General features: G+C 47.8%; 1 protein-coding gene across 2 annotated transcripts in view; it reads right to left on the minus strand.

Annotated features, from left to right (window-relative positions):
* LOC116487924 overlaps nt 1-17,249 on the minus strand; it is a 50,613-nt gene that overhangs the window by 16,768 nt on the left and 16,596 nt on the right. For both annotated transcript variants that reach the window (XM_032185168.1, XM_032185167.1), the window contains exon 3: nt 16,759-17,249. In XM_032185168.1, the coding sequence (XP_032041059.1) occupies nt 16,759-17,249 (491 nt within the window). The remainder of the gene's footprint in view (nt 1-16,758) is intronic.

The following is a 17,249-nucleotide window of genomic DNA, read 5'->3' on the forward strand; positions in this document are numbered from 1 at the left end:
CACGAGGAGCTTTAATCACGTAAGGATCTTAATGCTATTTGCCACAGCTCAAAGAGGCTGCATTGTGTAGCAGGAGCACAATATCCTACCTAACAATTTGCATTAGTTAATTGTGATCTCTGGTATGGCTCCTGACGGACTCAGGAATAAAATCAAAACGTGACATCCCTGTGGTTACAGGCTGTAAAAGCAGACCACAAGGCTCAGCAGAGGAGGCCCTCTGGAATAGATGGGTTTCCCTGCATCCACTAAGACTGGAAGCACAACGAGACCACTTGTGCTGCACTCTTCCAGCATCACTGCGAAGGTCCAAGAGTGTCAGAAGAGACACAACAGTGGGAGGAACAGAAGGGAGAGAGAACAAGCGAGCTACATGATCCTGTGGCTGAGAATGAATAAATAGGCGGCCAGGTATTGAACGTTATTCTATCTAATCAAATTGCTTCCACCTCTTGCAGCCACATGCGCTCTGCACCCAGCATAGCAAATCCATGCTTTACAGACAGTAAGCTAAGCATCTTCACAGAGTTTTCCATCCCTTGGATTTCCCTTTTCTCTCCAAACCTGAGCGCAGACTTTTGGATAAGGAAACAGCAACGCTGTGGAGCCTAGCAACAGCTGGGGACTTTCCAGGGCAGCCTCTCCTCATCCTCCCTCTGGAGGCCTCCACGTGACAAGCCAGCCACAAGATGCAGCAACTCTTTAACTCCTATTTGCATAGATGCAGGCAGAGATGAAGTAACATCAATTTGGCTACATGACTCGCAGTAGCCTAAAGCCAGGAGTGACCAGCCTATAACAAAGGTGACACATTCAGTTCAGTAGCCCTGGGATTATTCCTAACTACCAGGCCAATCTGGAAATGTAGTTTTATTTCCTCGTGTTATTTTTCAAGAGCTAAGGCATGAAGAACAGAGATTTGCTGAAGGTCATGGAGAATATTAGTAGCAGAGCTGAGAATGAACAGAAGGGTTTGGTTTCTGAGTCTTTCTTCCACCTGCAGAAAGGGAAATGGAAGGAAGAGAGGCAGCGCCTGTGCTCAGCCTCCCTATTTCAATTAAAAAGTCCCTCCCGCTGGTCTCAAACAGAACTGTTGGCATCAGAGCTGAGACCTACAACTTGGGAGCACTGTTATTTACATGATGGAAAATTTATTTTACAATCTGCTGTGGCTTCTACTTAAAAGGAGGAAATGACATGAGTAAGGAAATGTGGAAAGTCTTTTTGAGGGCACACAAGTTATGCCTCACTCTAAAATTGGAACATTTTAGGGTTAAACTCCCAGAAAACAGCAAAATCAGTTCAAGCTAAGAACCCTCCCACCAATCCCACCTCCTGTTACACAAATGCTTTCTGCTCACAAACCAGTGACTCCCTCCCTCTTGATAAAGTTGCAGGGATTGGAAGTGATCATTTAGAGGCTTGCACATTTACCGAGTAACACACTAAAGAACCCCTGAACTGGTATGTGTAGCTTTGCGGCACAACCCTGCCCCATCAAAATACCACACTGACAGCAGAGACGAAACACCACCCCTGCCCCTTCTCAGAGCAAAGCCCTCTTATTCAGCCTCACTTTGGGAGAAATCCCCAATTAGGCAGTAGTGCTTCAAGTCCTCTAACACCGATTTGAGCAGTTCTGAACCTAACCCAGACAGTAAGTGCTGCGTGCCTGTATTTGCTTACAGACAAGTTACTGCGTCAAGAGGACAGTAATATATATTAACAGACAAAATACAGGTATTCTTAAGGCAAGGTCATTCTAGGAATAGCATAACTCTCAAGAAGGATGAATTCATATCACACTACTGGGGTTCAAAAGTAAATATTTAAAACTCTGACAATGAACAGGTCAAAGGCAGGCATCACAGCTTCATTTTCAAATATTTAAGAGTTTGGACAATCTCTTGAATCACTGTACAGTGCAAAGGATCAGCTTCTATATTAATAAACAGCCTTCATCTTACATCTGCTTTTTATATGTGCGTTTCTGTTTTTGTAATGGTTTCATTTTCACCACCTCCACAGGACAACAAAACAGTTCTATTGCCTGCTGATTTTATTATTATTATTAATTTAACCTTATCATCTGGTTGTAGTTTTAAACCTAGGGACCTGTATACAGTTGGATACAGCTTAAATATTAATATTTGTCACAAATAATTTTAGTTGATTTGGTGTAAGAGCACATAGGAACTTTCAGTTCAATTTAACCCATCATTTAATTTACATTAAATCAGCACAATTAATTTTGAGTCACCATCCTTGGAGATCTTCAAGATACCTGTAGATTTAGAACTCAGTAGCAGGTTTAGTTGTGGCCTTTAGTGCTAGGTTAAAGGTTGGACTAGATGATCTTAGAGGTCTTTCCCAACCTGACTGATTCTATGAAATGCTACATAATGATATACAACCTCCTTGTTCCAACTTAAGGATTTTGCAGACGTTTTCACTTGTTTAATGAAAAAGATTTCAAAATAATAATAATAATAATAATAATAAGCCTGTGTTCATTAGATGTGCTGTAACTTTACTCAAAACCCAGTTTTCAGAAGAACATCCAGCAGGGCAACCATTGTGCTTTTCTTCAGTTTTGCTGAGGACCATCCACAGAAGAGCTGGTATGCTTTGACTGAAGGCACGGATGTCTGACACTCATTGGCATTTTAAAGCTTTTGGCAGCACAAAGTTTTAAGCAGACTAAAACAAAAAAAAAAAAACAAACAAAAAAAACAAGTCTCAGTTCTCTAACTTGCTCTGCTTCCATGCTGTTAACACTACCAGCCAGCTTCCCAGCTGTCCCCAGTCTTCCAGGAAAAACAAGGCAGTCAAAACTTGAGTGCCTATCACAAAAAATAAACATAGATGATGTGGCTTTGTTTGAAAAAAAGAACCGAAAGAGGAAGCTCTACAAAGCGCCAGGAAACATTACAACGTAAAGAGAAATCGCACTGCTTAGGGTACAGCAGAAGGCTGAGGTGAAGGGAACACGGGAAGCAAGAAACCATGCCCCATGATGCAATGTCCATAAAGACAAAACCCAACAGAAACCCACTAAACCACCTGCCTGCTGTGGCTGAGGCAGGGGGAGCATGCAGAGGGGCAAGGCGCAGGGCAGGGATGCAGGGGGCTGAGGAGGCCAGGCCCTGCACAAAATGGTGGCTGTGCAGCACCCCTGCTCCAGTCCCACTTCCAGCCGACCCAGAGGGTCACAGAGGCAGGAGGCCCCTGAATTAAAGGAAGGGCATGGGCTAGGAGCAAGCAAAAGACTTTTTAACTTGTTTTACAGGCTGACGATGGACTTCTTCTTTAAATTCCTTGGGACCGAGCAGTGCTGCTAGGAGATGAGCATCACCCAACATGTCCACACACCCAGTCCCTGCAGCAGGGCAGCATCAGGAGGCTCCATTTCAGCCACAGCCTTAAATCACGATTATGTCAGGAGCTAGATGCTGCTCCACCAGAAGCTTCAGTGCTTCACAGCACTCTAAAATGCAAGCTATTTCAAGTGGTTTGGCCAACAGTTTCTTCCTACAAAAACAAATCCCAGCATCCAGAGGCTGTAAGCTGTGGTGATATCGTGGAATATCCTGAAAAGCTTTAATTTTTGCTGGAAGTTATTTCTACCTTATATTCCATCAAATTAGTCACTGAAGTTGTTGGTTTTTTGCCACATTTATCCTCCATCCATCTGAAACCCTTTCAAAACAATGCACTTAGTCTCTGAACACTGTCATAAAAGGCCCTCATCTCTACAAGACAGAGGAGCCCAGCAAGTACTGTGAACCCAACACCTCTAGTTTCGTGTTAAATTATCCCGCTTAGTGCCTCTGGACAGGGCAGCAGAGGAAACACTGATTACTAAGCAATCACTAAGAATAAATTCAAATAATAAATAAAACAGATGAGACCTTCCAAAAAATGTGTATTGCAGGGACTTGCCTGGGATCATATGCTTGGCAAACAGCGGACCATGAAAGCCACAACAAAATGACTTCTGTGGTCACAAAATCCCCTCCAACATGATGTCATTGGTCACCCCATTGTGAGCATTACTGGGAGGGGTCTGGCTGTCACTGCTAAGAGAGACGGGTGGAAACCAACAGCGAATACAAGATGGCCCTGAACCACAGGTCAGTTTTAACCACAGGAACAGCATGTCTTCCCACAAGGGATCACTCTTTGAACAAGAGCGAGCCAGTCGAATCTAAATCAAGAGAGGCACACAGGTGATTGCAGCAGAGTGGCTGCTGGGTCTAGTCAGTGCCCACTATGGAAGGGTTTGAGCCAAAGCCTGGCCAACAAGGTCTGCCACCTGGCAGAGCATATGATTCCCACCACTCCCAAGGCCTAGAAAGCAGTAACATGGTTCAGCTTACATGTACAAGCTGTTCTTTCAAGCTCTCCCTAAATACCACACTGGAGCCACAGCTAATGCAAACACAGCTACCTACTTACACAGTTATTGTCTAGGCAAATGGACTTCCAGCCTGTCTCTAAGTGACTCTGGTTTTCTACTGCTCCTCAGTCATCTTTGTGGCATACTGTTTCCAGATATGCTCTGGATCCGTATGGAAGCCTTGTCACCCTAGACACGGATCAACAGGCCAGATTTGCCCTGGCACTTTTACCACTAGCACTTTGATTTGAATTTGGGGATGGGGGAACCGAACACTCTGTATGAAGCGTCTCTGGCTCAGCTGCCACTTCCCCTGCTGGTCTGGCAGAGTCCGAGTCTGCTGATCCGCAGGGTACATCAGATGGCTCATCTATTCATTCCTCGCCAATCCCAAATCCCTTGCTGAGAGTTTTCTTTGAGGCCTGAAAAAAATGCAGAACTCCATTTGTTCAGGAAACGGACCTGACTGAAAACACCAGCACCTGTGGAGTAACAAAAATAAAAAGAAGGGGCAGGATTCATTAATTCCCTATCACTCATCTGCACATGCCAAAGTCACCAGAGTTCAAATGCTGGGCTCATTTGAGCTGAGGAAGGGAGGAGGGGTGCAAAAGGAGAGGGGGCTCTGGTTTCACAGCTGGCAGGCATGGAAGCAACTCCTGAGAAAAAGCTTGCAAGGATTTCAATTCAGGGTTGCCAACGTGACCATTTTGTCCCTTCATTCTTGGCCTTGGCTCCAAAGCTGTCCACAGGGAATGTCCAGCCTAGTCTAACTTATCATCTGATGTCTCTATAGTTTGTCTCACTTCTGTAGTTCCAGCTTGCAAAGCCTTGGCTTGGACGTGACTCCAAAGCCCTCCTTTCCCCATGGGCTTTTGCCACGGGCAGAACAAGGGCAGAAGGCACTCTGCCTCCTGCTGCTTTATCTGGCAGCAGTACATGGGCAACAGCAGTGCTGGGGGCTTGGGAAAGGCAGCCCCAGACCTCTCTGCTGCTCTCTGCTTAAACCCCGTCTCCTGAGTGCACCAAGAAGGGGTTAAGACATCAGCACAAGTCAGGCAATAGAGTAAACAGTTTCCTCTAAGCAGGAGGACACAGAGAAGGCTCTGAAAGTCATGCAGCTGTATACCCTGGGAATGAAGAAAAAAACAAAAATATCAGTGAAAGGTACAGACTTGTCAGCTGTGACATTACAGGGACACAAAGAGGAAGAGAATTCACAGATGGCTGCTTTGAGCCCAAAGGACGCAGGCACTACCAGAGGGTGTCCCGGCTGACCCTGCCAGCACCCTCAGCTAACTGCAAACACTGCGAGTCGCTCCGAAGGCTCTGTGGTTTCACGGGCCAGCCACAGGGCCTCATGCATACCAGACAGACAGTGAACAGCCCAGACATCTGGGACATCAGGCTTCCAGAGGAGTGCATGCTCGCACAGGTTCTGCCCGGCAGAGGAAAGCATAGCTGTAACGCATGGGCAGCAAAAGAAAAAAAAATTAAACAGCTCACACTTGTTTCAGGTCTCTAGATTTTTAAGATAATTTCTTTATGTTTTTAGAGCCAACCTGAACATGTTTGATGGTGAGATCAGGTATCTATGGTTAAAAGGATAAATTCTTAACCCAGAATGCCTGTTTGCCAGCCCCAAAACCTACCTTAAAGAGTACAGTTAGCAAAAGGGACTTTTCAGGAGGTATAAAAGCAGAGAGTACCCATCTCTAAGCCACTAAGGGAGACATTCAGTGGAGATCAATAGGTTTGTCTGGGCAGAACCTGGAATATGCACCTTCACTGTGGATCCTTAGAAGGCTGGCCTTGGTGGAGCTTCTCAAAATAGGACAACATGGGATATGCTCACTGCACTAAATCACAAAGGATTTTTCAGTGACACTGAAGGCGCACATTGTTTGTCCTTTACAATGGAAACCTCCAAAGGTAACTTAGAATCGCCCCCCATCATCTCCGCAGCTTGCACTTTGTCCTTCCTTCTAAGTAGGTATATGGCTCCTTTCAGTGCTGGTGATGAGCACCAGGCTTTGACACCCTATTGCATCCCCTTTGTCCACATCCTCACGGCTGCACGTGGCTCAGGATGACACAGAAACCGCTCTGATGTGAGGAGCAATGCAGTTCAGCGAGCAGAACTTTCCATGGACACTTCAATGCACCGATCTTCAGTGTCTCTGTCCACAGGTGCCAGCACAGGAGACTTTTTGAACATCCCCTGTGCAAAAGCAGCGACATGCCAGCCCAGAGCCAGAAGCAGGCCACTATACCTCTGAGCAGGCATCAGCAGAGCACCACCACCCTTAAAGCTGTACTCATGAAGAAATAGGTGGAGAACTGCTGACTTTATGTATGCTACTCCACTGTCTGCATCAAAATCTACTTTCCAAATACTTGGAAATCTTCAACGTAACAGCCTGTAAGCTACATACTGGAGCCTGTATAACACGTGCCAGTACTCATGACCACGCACATCAATCATAACACAGAAATAATTCTGTACTTCCTTTGTCCCCAATCGGCATGCTTGTGGAATGGTCACATCCTAGGACCAAGAGAGCTCTTTCACCCACCACACTGCAGAAGGGCAAAAGTTCAGACCATCTCATTAAAAGAAGAAAGAGCAGAGTACAAAGGCAGACCTGGATGTCTCAAGGCCAAGTTCATTACGATTCTCTGTGGAGAGAAAGGTTGATCATAAAAGCAAGAATTTATACCACATTTATATGAATAGTTTTGAGGGTCTTAGAGTGATTGAGATGTTTGCTTCTGGAAAGCAAATGACCCAGCGTCTCCGCTCAGCACCATTTTATACAGTGGACAAAGCCACACAGAAAAGTCTCAAAGTTGCAGTGGTAGTTACTGCTCCTTTCTACTTCTAACCCTATCAGCTGCCACATCACGAGATAATCAGATTTTTTCAGCTTCTTGTGGTTTACCGTTTCACCCCTCCTCTATGGTCTTTCCATAGGATGTTCAGTGTAACTGCCCATAGCAAAAGAGGCTGCAAAACGCAGACAAGAGAGATTAACACATGAAGAATACCTTTCTCACATTACTGTAGCAGTCACAGATTTGAGAAGAACATTAGGTATATAAAGGAGAGATACAAGAATACTAAAAAGATGCCATGCTACAAGTATCTCTCTTTGATCAAAGTATATTCTCTAAGAGCACCACTTCCACTGCTCACAATTCATCATTCCTCTAATGACACTCAGGAAGTAACAGAGCTGGACATGCCACTCAGGGAACAAGAGGAAATTATATTAAGTTGAAAACAGCAATTTAAGAGCTTCATTTTACAGCGCATCAAATTCCGAACCAGAATGAAAATGCATGTACCACTGCCACCATGCTACTTCAGCCAGAGCTCTGAACAAAGCACCGCAGCTTAGGTTTCAAGACTTTCATTAAGGTCCGCTCAGCGCAGAGCCTTATCACCTAAGCAGGTACACCACGTTCTTGTGTGAGGCTCGTCTGTCTTTCCTGTACAAACAGCAGCAGCCTTTCCTGAACAAACCCAGCGGCGTTTGCTGACCTGTGGTGGTTTCCCCAGCTGCAAACTCCATCCCCTGTAAGGTAACAAGTACAGACTTAGGGCAGTAAGAAAACCACGCATCTGACTGGCTCTGCTTTAGGGATACTTATACTAGAAACCATACGGATTCCCTAGCATTGAATTTTGGAAAAGGCTTTGTTGAACTGTTCCTCATTTCTTAATTGTGTTACCCCCACGCCCCATCATGCCAGAGCCCGTAGGAGTGTCTGACGAGCCTGTGAAGCAACACGCAAGATAGGCAATTTCTGAACTCTCCACAGGTAGGCAGAAGACTTATCTACGTTGTCAAAAACGAGCATGCCTACAGCACTCGCAAAGTGACTTGTGAAATAACTCAGGGTTTCATCCTCTATATTATTGCTCAACCTAGTTTTTCCACAATAAAACTTAGGGTGAAATTATACCTTGCAAGGCTGTGGGAGAATTTTAAAACACAGGCATACTTTTAGAAACAAAAATAAATTTTCTGTCCTAGCACAGACATGACCACAGACTTCTCATTTACATTACGTTTCTAACACTCCGGAGAATCCTGAGCTTTGCGAAGTCATTACTATGGAAAGTTTTTTTAAATGAGCAAGCTAAGTCCAACTGAAGATTGAAAAGGATCATTTTCAGTGAGGAAAACCAGAAAACTTGATAGGGGTTATTTCAGTTATCTTAATTTGTGCTGTTTTAATTCAGTTGCGGTCCCCAGGACACGTATGTTTTTCAAACCTTGCATTTAGGAACACAACTCTGGAGAAGGGCAGAGAGTTTCAGAGGTGTACCCGCTCTGGTTTAACACTCTTTCCATTTACATGAGAAGTAGATGGCTCCGTTGAGTGCCTCCTCCTGCGAGATGAGCTGTGGACCAATGCCCAAAACTCCCCGCGACATCAACAGGCTTACAGAAAGGCAGAGCAGAGCCCAGCAGCACGGTTCTCATGTCAGCCAACAATAGAGAGGCTATTCAGAGTTAAGGCAGAAAATCGGAGCTCAACCCCAGCCCACGCCAAGGACAGCTGTGTTGCTGACAGCCAGGCTGGCTATTTTACCACACCAAAGCTCTTCTCAAAAAACAGTATTTCTTAGAGTGTTTGCTCTAGTCACACACTTGGCCTCAAAAGCTTAGCCACTGAACACTAATGGCTGCTGTGGTTTTGAGTCTCAAACATGCTCCAGGTCAAGCTGCCTGCTTTTGGTCTGTGGTAGCAAAAACCGAGCACAACAGCCTGGTGTTATCAGTTAATCTGTGCCATCACAAGACCGCTCTGTTTCTGCCGTGTCCAAACCCACACCACCACCACCTCCCTCCCACTCGCAGGCCCCACCAGGAGATGGCAGGGTGAGCTGCACACTTGCATCACCACCTCTCCAACACCAACGCCAAGATGAGCTGGATGAGGAAAGTGGCCTAACTTCGGAGACATAGGGCTATGCAGTGCCAGGGAAAAATAAGATCTTGCTTTTCCGTGTCTTGCTAGCATAACTTTCGTGTAGGGCTTTGAACAAGCCTCTTGCAGGCTGCTTTTGAAGCAGTAGCAGTCCCTGTCACCTTGTGGGTGCTGCCTGGTCACTGGTGTAAGTGCCTACGTTGGTATTCAACACTTAGTTGCGGCAGCTGGGGAGGAACAAAGGAAAAGGCCTAACCCATTTCTTCTACTCCTTTCTGTTTCTCAATCTATATAACAAAGGACAGTGGTCAGAAAGCTGACCCCACCGCCACACGCTCTCTGGACAACACCAGGAATTGGCTCCCAAGAGCTGTTTACCCTTCCCAATCTCCTCAATCCCCTCAAGAAGTTAACTGTAAGGCTTCCTCCCTTTCAGAGGTTGTTGCCACAGGCCAGAGATGTATCTTGTCACGCCTGAGGAGAGATCCATTCACCCGCAGCCCAAACACAGCACAGGCAGTTGCAGCATATGGCAGAGCCGCCTGTGAACTCCTTCCCTCCCCAGGCACTGATGAGATATTTGTATCACAATGAGCCACATGCTGAGGGAGGAGCGGGGAGGGAGAGGTATCGGGCCAACAAAGCAGCCACGATGGGACCCAGCCCAGGCACTCCTTCTAGCCCAGCCACACCGAGGACGAGGGAGAGGAGGATAATCCTGCTCTGTTCTAAGACAGCGCTGTAGAGGAGGTCCTGACCTTCGCTGACAGGCAACAGCTATTAACTGGTCTTGCTGAAAAGTATAAACAGGTTGCAGCAAAACTTCTTAATCTGCCAGGCCCTTCAGGCTACTTGGGCTGAATTCAGAGAGAGAGAAGGAGGGAGAGCGCGCCAGCATTCTCCTTCTGCACTGTACTGTGTCAAAACAAGGAACAAAACATCCTTTGGAAAACCTTCTTCAAAAAGGGCCTGTGGCAGGCAACACGCGAGAGACAGCACAGAGACACACCAAGAGGATGGCCACCCTCGGGTATCCAACCCTGAGCCCGTTCTCACCCCACCTCAAACCCCATTTTGACCCGCGGTGTCGCTGCTGCAGTCAGGGTCCATTCACGAGCAGAAATTCTGGCGGCCACTCTCAGATGGAGGCACCTCCTGGTTTTGCTTGTTTTGTTTTTTTTTGCTCAGAGGTGATGTGTTCAGGTTCATCTTAGTAAGGAAACACTGCCTGCTCTTCACTTGCTGAGCTAGTGCACCTCTTCCAGTTACCCTAGGATGGCCCAGCACAGGCTCCCTTGGCTCCGTTTGCTCCCTCCAGGCCCACACCGGTGGCTGAGGCCTCACATGAGCATCACCAGCATCGCCCAGAACATCTCCCTTGGTCACATCCCAAGGACACATGCCAGTGGTGCCCATATGCCCATTTGATCTCTCCCTGGTCTGCAGCCAAAGAAACAGCTCTAGCCTAATACCTTCTTACCAAGCTTTAGAGCTTAGAGAAAAAAGAAAGACAGCAGGGTTGGGAAGGTAGCCAGCAAGCCTGCCAATCTAAACAGTAAGCCACTGGCTTTAACCTTGGGCTCATAATTTACTGCCTCTGGTGCCAGGTGCTATTATTGTCCCTTTGGGAATCTGAACACAAAGAAAAGACACTACAGTTGTTTCTACCCACTCCTATCCTCCTCTCCCTCAGATCTCTCTTCAGTACATTTTCCCAGACTGCAGCCACATCTCATTTCCTTTCCTTTCCTCTGTTGCCTCACCCAAGCTCTCTACCACGCTCCACATCACTCTGACCGATCCAGTCACCACATTCTCTTTCAAGATCCAGAGCAGCACCTCCAGAAACCAGGTTTCAGATGTTTCAACAGATGTTCTTGCCCCTGGCTCATGCTTGGACGCAGCCCAGGTAGCACCTAGGCCCTGTGATAGTCCAGATAGCCATATTCACCAGCATGCTGACTTCCAGGAAGAGGTGGTGAAGTGACATGGCAAGATATCTAAGAAGAGCTAGATGAGTATTTCCAGACAGAAGCACTCCCACACTGGTTTATTCGTCCAGCTCCCTCTTGAACTGTTGCCCCTTTGCACATGTTGCAAAACCAGATCAAAAAAGCACTCAGGCAAAACAAGGAAGGGATTAAGGGAGAACAGCAGCAATGCTTGGCCCTAGAAATGGACAAGCCAACACACTGCCTGGGCTGCCACAGTGATGGAAGATGTCCAAGGAGAAATGTGTGATCAAAATGGGAGTCTGCTAGCAGCACACCTGAAACATGAAGGGCCTCGAAGATGATTAGGGAGCTGGAGAGAAGTCCTATGGAGAAAGGTGGAGATAGCTGGGACTGTTTAGCATGGAGACGACTCAGGTAGGATCTTACCAACATCTACAAATACTGAAGTGTACAAAGGAGATGGAGCCAGGCTCTTCTCAGTGGTGCACAGTGACAGGACAAAAAGCAATGAGTTCAAAATGAAACATGGGTGAACATCAGAAAGCATTTATGAGGGTGACAAAGCACTGAAACAGGTTAACCAGAGAGGTCGTTCAGTCTTCCTGGGAGATATTCCAAAGCTGTCTGGACATGGTCCCGGACAACTGGCTCTAGGTGGCCCTGCTGGAGCAGGGAAGTTGGACAAGAGACCTCCGGAGGTCTCTTCATGATGAAAGCTTCAGAGTAGGACTGGGTTAGCCTACCTGGCTTGCCCCTGGCATTTAGAAGCAGCCACCATGGCAGCAGGTGAACTTCAGCCTTACCATCAGTGAAGTGAAGATATCACTCACCTCCTTCGGGAAAGGAAAGAAAACTATTACCTCTTCCAGGAAGCAGCTAGGCTAAACTCTACCTGAGTTACTCTCTACTCTGATTCATCCAGCCCTGGCAGCACACTGGCACTTCCATTACAGCGTGTTTTCGCAGGGATTAGATAGAATTAACCATCCAGAGCACACTTGGGGATGCACAGCAAGTGACAAAGATATCTGCTGCCTGGCAGAGGCACAGTCACCTCCTCCAGGCAGGGTGGGGTTCCCCGTGCCTTCCCCTTGCCTCCCAGAGCAGGGTGTTCTCAGCAGGCACCCTTCCTTCCTTCCCTTCTGTAGGCATCGGACTGCAGATGCCTTCATCAGCAAAGCAGACGTCAGCTGGGGGGCACTGAGCCAAAGCATCCTTACAACAGACGTCAACACAGCAGAGAACATCTCCTCGCCTCCTTCAAACAGGCACAGGACGAGGCACCCCTGCTGTGCCCGCTGCCCGTTGTGGTACACATCCCCAGTCCCAGAGACGCCTGCCACAGAACTACACCCTAGAGCAGGCTGATGCATTTTTTTTTTTGTCCGCAGACCTTCCCGTGCTGGGATGGCCTTGCAGCACAGCATTTGTTTCACAGGCTACTTCCTCACCAAATACTGGCAGGGGTGAGACGGACAGGGGCTTTGGTGCTGGAGGAATGGCTGCTGCTGAGCATTTTGGGGAGTAAAAAGTAAAAGCAAACTTGCAGGAGGTTACCAGAAGCTAGATTTCTCACCCTGTAATGGCGCAAGCCGTTTCTGCAACAGTTTCCTTACCACGTTGCTTCAGCAGAGACGAAAGCATCAGCAGTGCCAGCAGTGGGTTTTCCGGCATCCCCCAAGCGCAGAGAGGGGAGCTCAGGAGAGCGAACAGATGATAACAATTTGCAGTAACTGACAAGGGCTGGATTCAAACAGGAGGCCAAGAGGTGAAAAGGACTCACGAGCTCACACGTTCCCTGTCTGGAAGCTATTTGTCAAGTCCCCGAGAGGCAGGCAAGGGCAAAGCCCAGCTGTGCTAAGGAGCTGAAATTTCACCCTGGATGCGTTACCAGCCCGAAGCCCAAGTACCAGGGCTCACACGCTGCTCCTTGCTCTCCCTGGTGGGATGACAGCCCGCAGCCTGCTTTCGTGCAGCCTCTGTGTGACCAGTATCACGCTGAAAGCAAGCTTTTGGTGCTGGTCACCCTGCCAGGCCCAGTCCAACCAAAATGCTGATGCTCAAGCACCCAGCAGAAGGACTGTTGGGCTTGGTATTACAGCTAAGCTCTGATCAGAGCTCACGCTGCCCCAGGCCACCGGACACAGCCAAGACAAAGTTTCCATCACCCATCAAGCACTGAAACTGTTCACCTACCAGAAGAGTACAGCGTCTGTAGTGACAAATCCATGTGCTAGTACAGGGTATGTTCTCTTCTGTGCTGGCCCTTTTCATCCTAGGGTCTCAAAGCATTTTAAACGATGCATTAAGCCTCCATTAGACAATGGATGCTTGATATTATCTACTCACACATGCAGTTAAATCATAACAGAAGAGTTTCACTTGCTCAGGGCTACTTAATCCTTTCCTAGCATAACGCACCCAGGTATGCAGACTCTGCTTTGTATTTTAAAGTGCTGTTTTCCCTACCAGCACCCTGCCCACAGAGAAACGAGGACAACTTAGCTTTCTCTTCCTGCCAACCCAAAGCTGCCCTCCTTAGATTATGATCTCCCCTCCCTGTGCACGCTGCACCGAGATCTATTTCCACCTGCTTGGAAAGTCAAAGGAGCTCCAGCAAGCCATGCTAAATGGCACAGGAGGAGAGGCCCTTTGCTTCCTTTCTATCCCCTCACCCAGCATGTCAAGAACAATTAATCTCATCCCCTGGAACAAGCTCAGCAGCTCCAAGTAGCCTTTGCCATACCCTGGACCTCCTCACACCTCTGCCCACCCCCGTGCACCCTAGTGCCTCCACCTCAGGCCTTGAAGGATTTCCCTGCTCTCCTCGACCCCGTGAATCAGCACTGCCCAAAATAAGCCAGATCTGCCCACGTTAGCAGGGTGCCAGTCTTCCTGGGACACACACGGCCTTCATTAAACAGCAAGTGGCTGGCAGCAGGGCCTGCGTGTAATGAGGTTGCCGTCCAAGGACCACGACCAAGGGGCAGCTGGGAGAGGGCATTCACTGCAGCACCACGGGTGTCCGCACGAGCCAGGGCGTTTCAGCCCAATTAAGGGAAAGAAAAAAAGGCTCCTAAGGTAATTTTCCAGTCCTTTGGAGAAGTGAAGAAAAGCACGCATTGAATTCCCCTCGCTCGGCCTCAGTAGGGAAGAGGCTGAGCGGCCAGCTGACCAGCCAGGGTGGGAAACAGGCCTGGCAATTGCCCTCATGCAGCCCCAGCACGTGCACAAAAGTATCTCCTCATCTGAGAACTTACTTGCTTCTAAAACTCATTCATCTCGCTTGATACCGTGTAATCTGCCAGCTCCACAGAGCCACAGGAATGCAAAGTAAGGCTCAGGGAGGAGAGCGGCGACCACATCTGCTGCTCAGGAAGGTCTCTATCTGATCAGCGTTATCAGCTGTATTCTTGTGGGCAAGCACATGAGACAGCAAGGATACAAATCACAAAGCACAGCCTGATGCTCGGGGCCCAGATGGAGCCTCAGAGCAGTCCGTTAGTGTTATCGTTGCTCATTTGCATTGTTTTCATGACTAAAAGCCACATGCTGCCCAGACAGCTCAGAAGAGGCATTTTTGTTGGAGCACGAAGACAGACCATGAAAGAAACGTCCTGCTCCTGCTTCACAGGTGGGGAGTAGAGATACTGAGCAAGACTTGCCCAGTTTCACAGAAGGGTTCTGTGGCAGAACTCAAAACCAAAACCAGATTTCACATCCCTGTCTCGAGAAGCAAGTCAGCAGAAGTCTGAATCTACAATGCTTCTCTCATTATTTTCACAGCAAAAACAAGCACAGGTGGCAAGCAAAGACATGCAGTGAATGAGACTTTGTATTTCTTCCTTGATCTAGAATCATAAAGCCTCAGGATCACACCAGCTGAAAATTAATCAATTTTAAAAGATAAAACCAATACAAATAACCAGACTGTTACCAAATTCAGGCTGCATCTCACTTTACATGGGTTCTCCCATGGGTTCTCCATTTTTTTCTCCCCCCCCCCCCCAAAAAAAAAGTACATTTCTAACATCAAAAGCCATTAGCTTAATATCCTTTATTTAAAACAGGGATTCCACATCCTAGAAGTGGAAATGACATCTACAATAAAAATGCTATTAAAGAGAGAAAGACTAGATTTTAACTTCTTTCAGGAAAAAAAAAAAAGCAAAACATTGCTACAATTAACTCAGAATCACAGAGGTTAGACAACGAACCAGAGAGCGAGTCATCCTTACAAGGTTTCCCAGAAAAACCACAACGGTTTGGAAGGATTATTCAAGTCAGCCTCTAACCTGCTCAGTTTGCCCTTGCCAGCACACTCCCAAAGACACTGCCAAAGGGGACGAAGGGCAGAGCAGGTAGATGCTATACCCAGCATCCAAGTCAGAGAAAGCACCTGGGCAGAAAGAAAAACTTCTCCATTTACTCACACGCACTCTGAAAAACAGGCTGGGCACAGGCTCTTCAGCTTCTTTGTCTCCTCTTGTTAGAATGAGGGCCTAATTAAAGTCTGTCAGTATCTGTGGCAGATCTGGGTGATGTGAAATGCAAGACTGGGCCTTTTCAATGTTCTGGGAGCAGAGACTTGGCAAGAAGGTATGAGAGGGTGATGAGGAAAACTGCACTGAAAACAGAATTGTGTGGTGTGTATTCACAGTGTGCATGCTGCCAGCAGGACTGAGAACAGGCAGCTACGTAACGAGGGAACGCAGGGGTCTTATAGACCTTGGGAAAGCAATACCTAGCCCTTTCTTTTTAAGTGGGTCCATCTTAAAGGAGGAACCCTTAATGGTGGTAAAACTCGTATATCCAACCAAAGGCAGCAAAATTCCTCCCTAGTGAGAGGAAACTGAGCTGAAAATAACTGTCTTTAACTTACTGCAGTTTACCAGGGGCAGACGTTTGCAGCTATTCTTTCAAGCTGATGCTCTACCAGTGCAAGAAGGAAAACTAATAATGAAGAGCAAGCTGCAATACTAACTCTGCAGCAACACCTCCCGAAAGAGCAGCACCAGATGAGCAGTGCCCAGGCCAGCCCACCCCCCTGTACCAGGCATGCCCGGTGTACCTCCCTCAGCAGAGCGTGTTAGGAACATTAGGAATGAAATCCACATTTACTTTCACCACTCAGGTATTTCTTTACACAGATTGCCCCTGAGCAATTAGTTCATTTTGGAGTTAAGTGGTACAGGTCAGCTCATGGCAGCAAAAGTAACCTGCCCAAAGCAATCTCCAGTGATTTTGGTCCTGTGTCACACGATAAGCTGGACACTATGGGTGCTGCACCCCTAATGAGTAGCAAGAGGACAGCTCAGCTGTAGCAAGAGCACCAATTACACCTCTGAAGCCATGAACACAAGAAGCAATCCTCTGAATTTACTGAACCCTGCCTCCGTAACGCTTTTCCATCTTCGCTTCTCTCAAGCGATGCTGCTTTCCTCCTGTCAAGCTCTGCCTTACCTGCTGCATTTTCTCCAGGTCAAGGCTGGGCCTGCGGACCTTATCCCCGTATCCCTGCCGATGTCTCTTACACGGCATGACTTGCTCAAGGCCCGCCCCAACGCTCGTGAAGATTAAAGGTCTAGAGGCCGTGCTCCGCACCAGGGGCTGGAGTCTTTTGGGAGGGGAGGCACTGAACAGCACGGGGCTGGGGCTGGCATGCAGCCCATCAGCCTGCTCCGCCACCGGCCGGAAGGACATGGCGCACAAATTCTTCACTTCTTCGTCACTGGAGGAGGTGTTGTTGCTGTCACTGCAGCAGGCGAGCCTGCTGACCTGGGACCACTTCCTCTTCTCAGCAGCAAACTCCCGGTTGATGCGCTCCAGCTCCTCCTCTGAGCTGTGGCGGTCCAGGCTGGCATGGAAGAGGGCCCGCACCTTGCAGCATGGGTTCTCCTGGTTCTGGAGCTGGTTGGTGGCCAGAGGGGTCAAGGTACAGTTCCGTCTTCTCT

Source organism: Aythya fuligula, chromosome 3 (genome assembly GCF_009819795.1).
Source record: "Aythya fuligula isolate bAytFul2 chromosome 3, bAytFul2.pri, whole genome shotgun sequence".
Classification (NCBI taxonomy): Eukaryota; Metazoa; Chordata; class Aves; order Anseriformes; family Anatidae; genus Aythya; species Aythya fuligula.